Source organism: Salmo trutta, chromosome 2 (genome assembly GCF_901001165.1).
Source record: "Salmo trutta chromosome 2, fSalTru1.1, whole genome shotgun sequence".
In the NCBI taxonomy this organism is placed as follows: Eukaryota; Metazoa; Chordata; class Actinopteri; order Salmoniformes; family Salmonidae; genus Salmo; species Salmo trutta.
The window spans coordinates 71,009,004-71,021,027 of NC_042958.1; the positions used below are offsets into that span (position 1 = coordinate 71,009,004).

At 42.4% G+C, this 12,024-nt stretch overlaps 1 protein-coding gene across 4 annotated transcripts in view; it reads left to right on the plus strand.

The window, feature by feature from the left end:
- The window catches only part of LOC115162382 (double C2-like domain-containing protein alpha), a 70,535-nt gene that overhangs the window by 29,447 nt on the left and 29,064 nt on the right, over positions 1-12,024 (plus strand). For all 4 annotated transcript variants that reach the window (XM_029713638.1, XM_029713630.1, XM_029713649.1 and 1 more), the window contains 3 exons: positions 91-170; positions 3,655-3,729; positions 4,003-4,112. In XM_029713638.1, the coding sequence (XP_029569498.1) occupies positions 91-170; positions 3,655-3,729; positions 4,003-4,112 (265 nt within the window). The remainder of the gene's footprint in view (positions 1-90; positions 171-3,654; positions 3,730-4,002; positions 4,113-12,024) is intronic.

Consider the following 12,024-nt stretch of genomic DNA (forward strand, 5'->3'; position numbering starts at 1 on the left):
AAGTAATGAGGTGGAGACCAGAACCATAACACAGATTTGTGCGATAAAGGAGTCATACATTAACGTCTTATTTCTGTTACTGTCTTTCAGCCGCCTTGGGGACATTGGAGTTTGACCTGCTGTATGAGCGAGCCACCAGCTCCTTACACTGCACCGTAATCAAAGCCAAGGTAGCTACACTCAAACCCCCAGTCTCAGAGAAACTGTTCTCTCCAGGCATCTTTCTCTATCCTCCACCTGCCACTAGTGGTGGAAAAAGTACCCAATTGTCATACTTGAGTAAAAGTAAAGATACCTTAATAGAAAATGACTCTGGTAAAGTGAAAGTCACCCAGTAAAATACTACTTAAGTAAAAGTCTAAAAGTATTTGGTTTTAAATATACTTACTGTAAGTATCAAAAGTAAATGTAATTGCTAAAATATACTTAAGTATCAAAAGTAAAAGTATAATCATTTCTAATTCCTTATATAAAGCAAACCAGATGGCATAATTTTCTTGTTTTTTTTAATTTACGGATAGCCAGGGGCACACTGGCGGACTCACTGTTTAGTGAGTCCACCAGATCAGAGTCAGTAGGGATGACCAGGGACGTTCTCTTGGTATGTGCTTGAATTGGACCATTTTCCTCTCCTGTTAAGAATTGAAATTGAGTACTTTTGGGAGTCAGGGAAAATGTTTGGTGTAAAAAGTATATACTTTTCTTTAGGAATGTCGTGAAGTAATATTAAAAGTTGTCAAAAATATAAATAGTAAAGTAAAGTACAGATACCTCATAAAACTACTTGAGTAGTACGTTAAAGTATTTTTACTTTACTTTACACCACTACCTGCCACCCTCTTTTCTACCCTCACCATGGAGCTCCCTTTCTACCCCCCAACCCACCTCTTGTTTCAAAACACAACACACCACCCCTCTCTCTCCACAGTATACCTGCCCAGTGTTGGGCAGATTACTTGAAAAATGTAGTCTGTTACTGATAGCACTTACATGACAATGAAGTAATCAGTAATATAATCCTTTGGATTACTCAAAATGAGTAACGTAATCTGAATACATTTGGATTACTTTCACTTCTATCACCCCGACATATTTGAAAATGTTTTAAAAGCGTGCACCTAATATAGCATTATTTAATTTCATAATATTACTATTTCCAAATTGGGGACTAGTGTGAGAACATGACATCCTAGAATTCACATGTTCTATATTATATGTGTGAGAGCATAGTCACAGGGCTCCTGAGCAATGAGCAATGTATTAAGCAAGAATTTAGCTAGGACTGTCTGGGAGTGTCTGAGTGGGGAGCAGTGTTGCCAACTTAGCGACTTTGTCGCTATATTTAGTGAGTATTCAGACCCCTCTAGTGACACATTTTCAAAAAAGCGACTAGCGACAAAAATAGCAACTGTTTCTGGTGTTATTGGAGCCTTTTGGAGACTCTGGCGTGAAAGCACGTATCGTTCTTACTCTTCTCAACGAGCAGCGGGTGCTGCCGTGGGCCCCACCCCCGTCCCAAAGCACTCACATGCAGCCCAGTCCTCGTGCAGCAGTCCCTTCCAGCTGCAGTCAGAGCAGGAGATATTCACCCCTCCGAGTCCAGACTGGAAATGAACCGCGCATGCGGGAACGCTCCGCTGGCTGATCCCGCCCTGGCTTACATTCAGGGCGGGATGTAAATGTAAAAAACTGAACTAAAAAACAAAAAAAGTTTATTTATATAAAATAAAAAACTAAGTAACTCTGCCAGAGTGTCTCTTTTGGGTCACATTTGCCGTTCCCAAGCCTGGATAAAGGAGGAGGGCTGGAATTGTGACATAAAAAAAAACAAGAATCGACAGAAGAAAGTTCATTTGTAGTTCTAAACATATTTAGGGTGTTTTTTTACTCACTTTTTGTCTCTCCTACGACGTTATTCCTCTCCTACAGCGTCCATCACAATTACATGCACATGGCCAATTATGCAAATTTGGTGATGACGTCATTTAGCGACTTTTAGGACAGCCAATAGCAACTTTCCTTATTGAGGAGTTGGCAACACTGGTTGGGAGGGGCAATTTGAAAACTAGCTGTTATTGGCAGAGAGGTTTGGAACTCTCTTTCTTATTGGTCTATTAACTAATTTACCGCCTGGTGATGGCCAACCAAAATTCCAACATTTCAGGCTGTCTGTTCAAAGAGCTTGTTCACTAAAAGCACATTGTAATCATTTTCACAATTTCACAGTATTATTCCAACCTCATAGCGTGGAAATATATATAAAACAAAGTAAAATGACTTAAATGTAATGTAAATGTAATGTAAAATCAAGTTTTTGAATGCACTGGGCCTTTAATCTAACATATCCATGCAGGAATGCATGATTCCAGGTATTTTTATTTGAAACTTAAAACAGTGATTGTCATGAATGTTGGGTTTGACAATAATAGGCAATTGGTGCTACTATTTTATTATTGAAACAGGGTTCCAGACTTTTCTTATTTTTTATCACTAGATTAGTGTCTACATCTTTTTGGACACCAATATTCCATAGGTTAATTCATTTGGGGGCTAATTCAGCACCTGAGGAAGTGGTTAGTTAAATAGCCTAGCCCAGCTTTTCCCAAACCTGGTCCTGAAGACCCCGAAGGGGTGAACATTGTTTTTTGCCCTAGCACTACATAGCTGATTAAAATAATCAAAGCTTTATGATGAATTCATTATTTGTTTCAGCTGTGAAGAGTTAGGGACAAAAAAAAACTTTGGGGTCACCAGGACATTGTTTGGGAAACGCTAGCCTAATATTTAGGCTACTAATAGTTAGCCGTGTAATTGATATGAGTAAATTTAATGATTAGGCCTATGCACTCACTCACCTTGAATGGCTGACGTGAGTACACTCTGGTCAATATTAAGAGTTGATATATAAAATTCTGACCAAAAGAAAGCTGGGACCCTCTTCTCTTTTACATTAACAACAGTTGTTGCTTTCAAGACATTGCGCAATAAATAAATCGCAAGAAAAACAATCACAACAAAAATGATCCCACAACAGAGCACACAAAAGAGAGAGAGTTAAAGTGGACTGCTACAAAGCAGTCTGATTGACCAAAAGGCCAGGTGTAAATGTTTTCGAAGTCTTGCCTATTCATTCAACCAGTTTGAATACAAAAGAAGCCACCCACCATTGATGGGCAATCAGCAGAACACTATAATATTTGAGAGCATGTGAGAATCTTGAGGGTGCTCTAAATGACAGCAATGCTGACAAAGTTTTATCAATTTTCCCTCTTGATAGTAATCTAAGTAATCCCAAATGTAATCAGCTGTTTTTAAGAATGTAACTGTAATCAGATTTTTTTTGTAATCGCGTTGATTACAGTTACTTCAAATTTGTATTCGGATTACGCAATCCCCGTTACATGTAATCCTATACTACCCTGTCCCCTCTCCCTCTACCATTATTATCCCCTACTATAGTAAGATAGATTTTTGGTGAGGTTTTCTAATAAATTGTTCATATGCCCACCCGTGTAGGGCTTCGACTGCGCACAATCGATGTTGTTAGTTGGACTTGATATTCTCTCTCTCCTCCCCACCACATGCTCTATACCCCCCTCTTTCTCCCTCTCTCTATCCTCTTTTTTTCTTTCCCCATCCCCCTCTACCTCCAAGGGTCTGAAGCCAATGGATTTCAATGGCCTGGCCGATCCTTACGTCAAGCTGCACCTGCTCCCAGGAGCCTGCAAGGTCCACTTTTATTATTAGCACACATTACATACAGTATATTGATAGCCTTATCAAAAGTCACATTTATTTTGCACCTGTTAACAGTTTTACACATAATCATTGTTGGAGTAGGGAAATTCCTTGCCAATGGTTATTTATTATTGACAAGGTTATCCTGTACCATGAAATGTTTCCCAAATAGGTTGGTACATTGCCCGTTAGGGCCAATGTAGATTGGTATGGGTTGCTGTTACTGTTTTAACCCTGCTTTGTTGTGATCTTCAACACTCCCAGGCGAACAAACTGAAGACCAAGATTGTGCACAACACCCTGAACCCTGTGTGGAATGAAAGACTCACCTACCTGGGCATCACAGAGGAGGACATGTACAGAAAGACACTCAGGTAAATGTTATACTCGGGCAGGGGTGAAAGTAGATTTCATTTATTTCTGGTATGGGACCTCCTATATGTGCACGCGCTTGCACATGTACCAAAATAATGTAGGGGCCTAATCATGAAATGACATATAGAATCAATGCATTCAGTTGTCCAACTGACTAGGTATCCCCTTTCCCTTTCCCTATTCATTCAATAGGATCTCTGTGGGCCTAGTCGTAAAGATTTGTCATTTCACTTAGAAAGTGTTTTACATTTTATTGTGGCATAAACACAGCCAGTCATGATGTTTTCATCTGATTGTCAAACAATCACTTCAAAGGGCTCCTTTGCTAGGCTACCCATGCACATTCATCCACTCGTGACATATTTCCAGCCTCCAAAACAGTGGTGATTGGAAAGAGACATCTGATGCTGCTGGAGGACCTGGAATATGAAATTTTAATGCAATTGGCCTAAAAGCATTTTTGACCTCTTTTGACTTGTTAGAATTAATTCTGAAAAGAATATCGTCAGATTATTTTAGATTGACTCCCGAATGGCGCAGTGGTCTAAGGCACTGCATCTCAGTGCTAGATGCGTTACTACAGACACCCTGGTTCGAATCCAGACTGTCTCACAACCGACCTTGATTGGGAGTCCCATAGGGCGGCACACAATTGGCCCAGCGTCGTCCGGGTTTGGCCGGTGTATGCTGTTATTTTAAATAAGAATTAGTTCTTAACTGACTTGCCTAGTTAAATAAAGGTTATATTAAAAATGTAAAAATACTACATATTTGAAACGGTCTGTGTCAAGCTGCCTGTCTGCCTGTCTGTCTGTCTGTCTGTCTGTCTGTCTGTCTGTCTGTCTGTCTGTCTGCCTGTCTGTCTGCCTGTCTGTCTGTCTGTCTGTCTGCCTGTCTGTCTGCCTGTCTGTCTGCCTGCCTGTCTGCCTGCCTGTCTGCCTGTCTGTCTGCCTGTCTGCCTGCCTGTCTGCCTGTCTGCCAACCATGTGACAGTCATCTTTTCCCATTGAATGAAATGCATTAATAAAAACGTCAACCATGTGACAGTCATCTTTTCCCATTGAAAAAAAACATTAACCATTTGACACCTACCTTTTCCCACTGAATGCAATGTATTGACAAAAACAATATATTGTGCTGTTTTCCTTTTTCCAAAACATGCTGTAACGATAAATAATGGTTTAATAGCCTACAGTTTTCTTGACCTATTGTGATAGGCTCATGTTTTACCGTTACGGTGTACCCCCGCTATTTATTTTGCTGGGACGTCGTACCGGACGTACCGCCTTACTTTCACCCCTGTACTCTGGGCTCCCTTTCTATTTCTGTCCTCTTTGCTCTCTCTCCCTCTGTCTCGCTCTCTCATATAGGCTCGTGCTCAGACAGACACACACACACACAAAAACAATCACACACAAACACACTTTCTTTTTCATTTCTCAGTGTCTGATTCACTCTCATCTGCATGTTTTGTCAACCCCTTTTCTGTCTTCCCCTCCTCTCTTTCTCTCCCCTCCCTCCCTCTCCCTCACCTCATCCTTCACTATCACTCACTCCCTCTCTCTCTCTCCCCTCCATCTCTCGCCCTCCCTCCCTTCCCTGCTCCTCCCTCCCCATCTCCCTCTCTCCCTCACTCCCTTCCGTCTTCCCTCTCTCTCTTCAGCTGCAGTGACAGATTGAGGTCGTAGTCATTACCAGGGGGTATTTAAGTTCATTGACCCCTCCCCCAGAAGTGACGAAAGCCTCAGATTGTTCATCTGGGCGACTTCAAAACTTTCTCTAAAGCCGCACGTGGGCAACGCGGTTGTATAGAATAGACTATCGATCTCCTGCGAGAAATTAGATTGTCTCTCATGCTGGTGACAATGTCCGCATCGAAAAATAGTGCCCTATGTAGGGAATAGGGTGCCATTTTGGCACAGTAATAAATCATATATATATATATAACTCAGCAAAAAAAGAAACATCCCTTTTTCAGGACCGTGTCTTTCAAAGATAATGCGTAAAAATCCAAATAACTTCACAGATCTTCATTGTAAAGGGTTTAAACACTGTTTCCCATGCTTGTTTAATGAACCATAAACAATTAATGAACATACACCTGTGGAACTGTCGTTAAGACACAAACAGCTTACAGATGGTAGGCAATTAAGGTCACAGTTATGAAAACTTAGGACACTAGAGGCCTTTCTACTGACTCTGAAAAACACCAAAAGATAGATGCCCAGGGTCCCTGCTCATCTGCATGAACGTGCCTTAGGCATGCTGCAAGGAGGCATGAGGACTGCAGATGTGGCCAGGGCAATAAATTGTAATGTCCGTACTGTGAGACACCTATGACAGTACTACAGGGACACAGGACAGACAGCTGATCGTCCTCGCAGTGGCAGACCACATGTAACAACACCTGCACAGGATCGGTATATCCGAACATCACACAGCGGGACAGGTACAGGATGGCGGCAGCAACAACAACTGCCCGAGTTACACCAGGAATGTACAATCCCTCCATCAGTGCTCAGACTGTCCGCAATAGGCTGACAGAGGCTGGACTGAGGACTTGTAGGCCTGTTGTAAGGCAGGTCCTCACCAGACATCACCGGCAACAACATCGCCTATGGGCACAAACCCACCGTCGCTGGACCAGACAGGACTGGCAAAAAGTGGTCTTCTCTGACGAGTCACGGTTTTGTCTCACCAGGGGTGATGGTCGGATTTGCGTTTATCGTCGAAGGAATGAGCGTTACACCGAGGCCTGTACTCTGGAGCAGGATCAATTTGGAGGTGGAGGGTCCGTCATAGTCTGGGGCGGTGTGTCACAGCATCATCGGACTGAGCTTGTTGTCATTGCAGGCAATCTCAACGCTGTGCGTTACAGGGAAGACATCCTCCTCCCTCATGTGGTAGCCTTCCTACAGGCTATGTAATAGTCATTGTATACATCACAGAAGACTGAAATGTATTTTGAAAAACATAATTCCACTTTGACATTATGGGATAGTGTTTTATTTGAACCAGTGTCAAAAAAATCTCAAATTAATCAATTTTACACAGCGAAATGTGGAAAAAGTCAAGGGGTGTGAATACTTTCTGAAGGCACTGTATAGAGATGAATGAGATCTATTGAGATTCATTGCTCTCGGTGGGGAGTGGAGGTGCGGTGATTGTGCGATATTCATCAGTGACAATTGTTCAGGAACTTTCTTGCTTTATCTCTTTATCTGTCCTCTCAAGAATCTTAATAATCTAGGGGCTTATCGAATTTAGTTTTACCGTCTCTACCTATCCATGACCTGCATATAAAATCTGTATCAGGGAATATATTGGAGTGTCTGACACCAAACTGATTTGTCAATTAATCTAAAATCCACCATTGATACACTAAATGACCAAAAGTATGTGGGCACCTGCTCCTTGAACATCTCATTCCAGGTGCATGGACATTATGGAGTTGGTCCCCCTTTTTCTGTTTTAACAGCCTCCACTCTTCTGGGAAGGCTTTCCACTCGATGTTGGAACATTGCTGCGGGCACTTGTTTTCATTCAGCCACAAGAACATTAGTGAGGTCGGCCACTGATGTTGGGAGATTAAGCCTGGCTCGCAGTCGCCATTGCAATTCACCCCAAAGGTGTTTGATGGGGTTGAGGTCTGGGCTCTGTGCAGGCCAGTCAAGTTCTTCCACACCGATCTCGACAAACCATTTCTGTATGGACCTCGCTTTGTGCACGGGGGCATTGTAATGCTGAAACAGGAAAGGGCCTTCCCCAAACTGTTGCCACAAAGTTGGAAGCACAGAATCATCTAGAAAGTCATTGTATGCTGTACCGTTATATGCTGCAGCCCTAGACCATTATTCCTCCTCCACCAAACTTTACAGTTGGCACTATGCATTCGGGCTTGTAGCGTTCTCCTGGCATTTGACAAACGTTGGACTGCCAGATGGTGAAGCGTGATTCATCACTTCAGAGAATGCGTTTCCACTGAGTTCAATGGCGGCAAGCTTTACTCCACTCCAGGCGACGCTTGGCATTGCGCATGATGATCTTAGGCTTGTGTGCGGCTGCTCGGCCATGGAAACCCATTTTATTAAGTTCCCGACGAACAGTTATTGTGCTGATGTTGCTTCCAGAGGCAGTTAGGAACTCGGTAGTGAGTGTTGCAATCCAGAACAGACAATGTTTACGCGCTTCAGCACTAGGCAATCCCGTTCTGTGAGCTTGTGTGGCCGACCACTTTCGCTGCTGAGCCGTTGTTGCTCATAGACTTTTCCACTTCACAATAACAGCACTTACAATTGACTGGGGCAGCTCTAGCAGGGCAGAAATTTGATTAACTGACTTGTTGGAAAGGTGGCATCCTATGACAGTGCCCCGTTGAAAGACACTGAGCTCTTCAATAAAGTCATTCTACTGACAACGTTTGTCTATGGAGATTGCATGGCTGTGTGCTCGATTTTATATACGTCAGCAACGGGTGTGGCTGAAATGGCTGAATCCACTAATTTGAAGGGGTGTTCACTAATTGAAGCATCTTCATTTAAATAAATTATTTCACTGATTGAAGCTTCGGTTTGTGCCACTCTCCCAGTGCGAGGATTAAATTCAAACAGCCTTTTATCACCGCTACAGACATTGTGTTCACCAAGGAGCTGAAAATGTCAGCCACCATCATGGTAATAGGAAATTGATAATGTATTCTGAGGGCAATAGAGTGCCGCTCCCTTCCTCCCCCCTCCATTTTTTCTGCTTTCTCTCTGTCTCACTGACTCCCTATCTGCCTCCCCGCTATCTCTCTCTCTTTCCCTGCCTCCTCTCTCTCTCTGTGTCTCTGTGTCTCTCTGTCTCTGTGTTTGTTTCGAAGGTTTTCTTCTAGAGGACGTGAAGTAAAGGTTGCTTGTGTTCTGAGGGCTAATAAGACAATACAGTGTAAATTATCTCTGGAGCCTTCAGCAGCTATCGAGTGGTTTCCCCGGGCAACTGGCCTCTCGCACCTGACCTCACATAAGCAAAGTCCTGCATGGCACCCTATTCCCTACATAGTGCACTACTTTTGACCAGAGCCATATGGGCCCTGGTCAAAAGTAGTGCATTATATAGTGTCATGACGTTGCCCTCTTTGGACACTGCGAGCACCATCCCCCGACCTCTATACTCCTGACACCAGGCTCTGTAAGAGCGATCGTAAATTCCTACGAGGAGACCCTCTCCTCATGGCCCCAGAATAGAGAGAACAAAGGAGTTCTTCTACCTCACAGAACTGGAGAACCGAACGATATTCAGGTTCTGGAGAAGGTATAAAAGATCGGTGAAGAATCCAGCTATGAACTGGTCCGTTTGGTACAATTTTGTGAAACTCATGAGAGACAATACGGCCACATTACCATAATCATGTTTATACAATAGCCTCAGCTATGAGACTTACATCTTAATGGTTGTATAAAATGAATGAATAAGGATGAAGCTATTTGTGAGATGATGGGATGATTTGTAATGATGTTATGTGAGAGAGTTGTATTTCTGTTTAAAGTTTCACTATGTCCTTGGCACGCCCCCAGGGACACAGACAGGACCTGGCGTCATGAGACAGCCTTTTTCTATGTCCCGAATAAAACCCCCACCTATGTTTTCTATCACCAGACCGAGCTTACCTCAATTACAAGATGGCTAAAGGTTGGAGACCAGCTTACCTCGATAACGAGAGGGCCAAGGTTTGAGAGGAGACCAAGCTTTCCTCTTGCTGAACTTTTAACTATACCACATGGTTAAACTCTTAGACTATCGATACCGACAGAATAAGAACAAGTCTTTGATATTAATTACTAGTCTGCAGCTAGGAATTCGGTATCATTGAACGCGAAGACCGACAACCGCCGAAACATCTGTCCTATAACGACATTAATGAATGTCACTCTGAACTACCCATTCTAACCACGACAGAGAGAGAGAGAGAGGGCGGACAAACTCTCCAACAGAAACAAACTTTTCAACAGAGATCCCGACGACACACTGAGCGTAAATATATATTTTGATTGCAGTTATTCCCGAATGAGTGAGCGTTCATGTGTAAAGGATTAGCATTTCAATTGTTATAATTATCAACTCTGTAGTGCCTTCTCAGCTGACCCCCACTCCCCTTTTGTCTAACAAGCCGCCATGCCGGTTTAGCCCACTAGGGCACATTCCTCTATCATTTCTTTGTAACGATATCTACTGTTTGTTATGCATTTCTGTGAATTACTTAGTTAGTAAATAAATGATTTTAAGACAATTGATGTATAGTGAAGACTGGACTCATAGTGAAGACTGGGTTCGTGCAGATAACCAACAATTTACGACGTTTGGAATGAGACTGACGAGATAAATAATAATTCATTAATTCGAAGACTAATTGATCAGATATTAAAATATCTGAAAGTTATATTGGGAAAATTATAACTTTGTAATCTGAATATTTTCCTTGGTGCCCCGACTTCCTAGTTAATTACAGTTACATGATTAATCAGGTTAATCTCGTAATAATAATTACAGAGAGTTATTTGATAAATATGTCTTCAGTTTTAATGATGCCAAAGACACGACAATAGGGAATATGGTGCCACTTGGGACACAGCCATATTTGTACAGTACATCCTTCCCAGTTCCAGGCGGCTGAAGACAGCCAGGCAATTTGGCCGTCTTGGTCCCTTGATCAAGGATTTAGTTAAAGAGGAAAATCAGACGATCGGGTCAGTGGACTAACAGGCAGCACATTCTATCACACACTCTCTCTTTCTCTCTCACACACACACACACACACACACACACACACACACACACACACACACACACACACACACACACACACACACGCACACACACACAAATGCCTGTGCATACAAAATAGAAGGTAACACTTTATTTGGAGAGGCAGAAACATCTCAACTATCTACTAACCCTAACCTTAACCCTTACTCTTACCCTTATTCTAATCCTAACCATAACCTTAGTAAGCAGCTGCTACTCAACAGTAGTTTGTTGATAATATGACCATCTGTACAGATGGACTATCCAGATTATCCAAATAGTGTCTCTCCCTAGTTTTCCTTTCTCCCCCACATCTTTCCCTCGCTTTCATCACCTTCCACCCTCTCCCTTGATTTCACATGCACACCCTCTCTCTTTCTCTCTCACCCTCTTCTTTCTCCATGTGTGTTTCTGTCTGATTTAGGTGACATAGTGGCAGGATATAAAAACAACTGCAGAGCCCATAAATATGGATTAGATTAGCCTAGCATGCTGCACTTTCACTCTCTGAAATCCTAGTGGTGCCACATGCTAATTGTGTCTGCTATGTGTGCATGTATTATACATTATATTTGCCTGTATCTTTATCAGACACAGCATACATTTATCATTTTCACTATGGCAAAAACATACTCTAAGCCAAAGCAGAAAATGTATGTTGCGTAACAGCATTTTGTATTATCTTTTAACCTTTATTTAACTAGGCAAGTCAGTTAAGAACACATTCTTATTTACAATGACGGCCTAACCCGGACGACGCTGGGCCAATTGTGCGCCGCCCTATAGGACTCCCAATCACGGCCGGTTGTGATACAGCCTGGAATCGATCCAGGGTCTGTAGTGTCGCCTCTAGCACTGAGATGCAGTTCCTTAGACCACTGTGCCACTCGGGAGCAGAATTATGATACAGTTGTAATGCATTTTAAGTCTTGTCATGAGCATATGAGATTCATAATGTCTTATCATTATGATGACTAATGACAAAATACCAGCCATTTGAGTCAGTTGAAATGTGAATACATAGAGACACATAACACGTTGTAAACCATTATAATAAGACATTATAAAGACTGGTGCATGTTTATAACGAGTTAAAAAGCATTATACTTGCAGGTGTAACAGATGTGG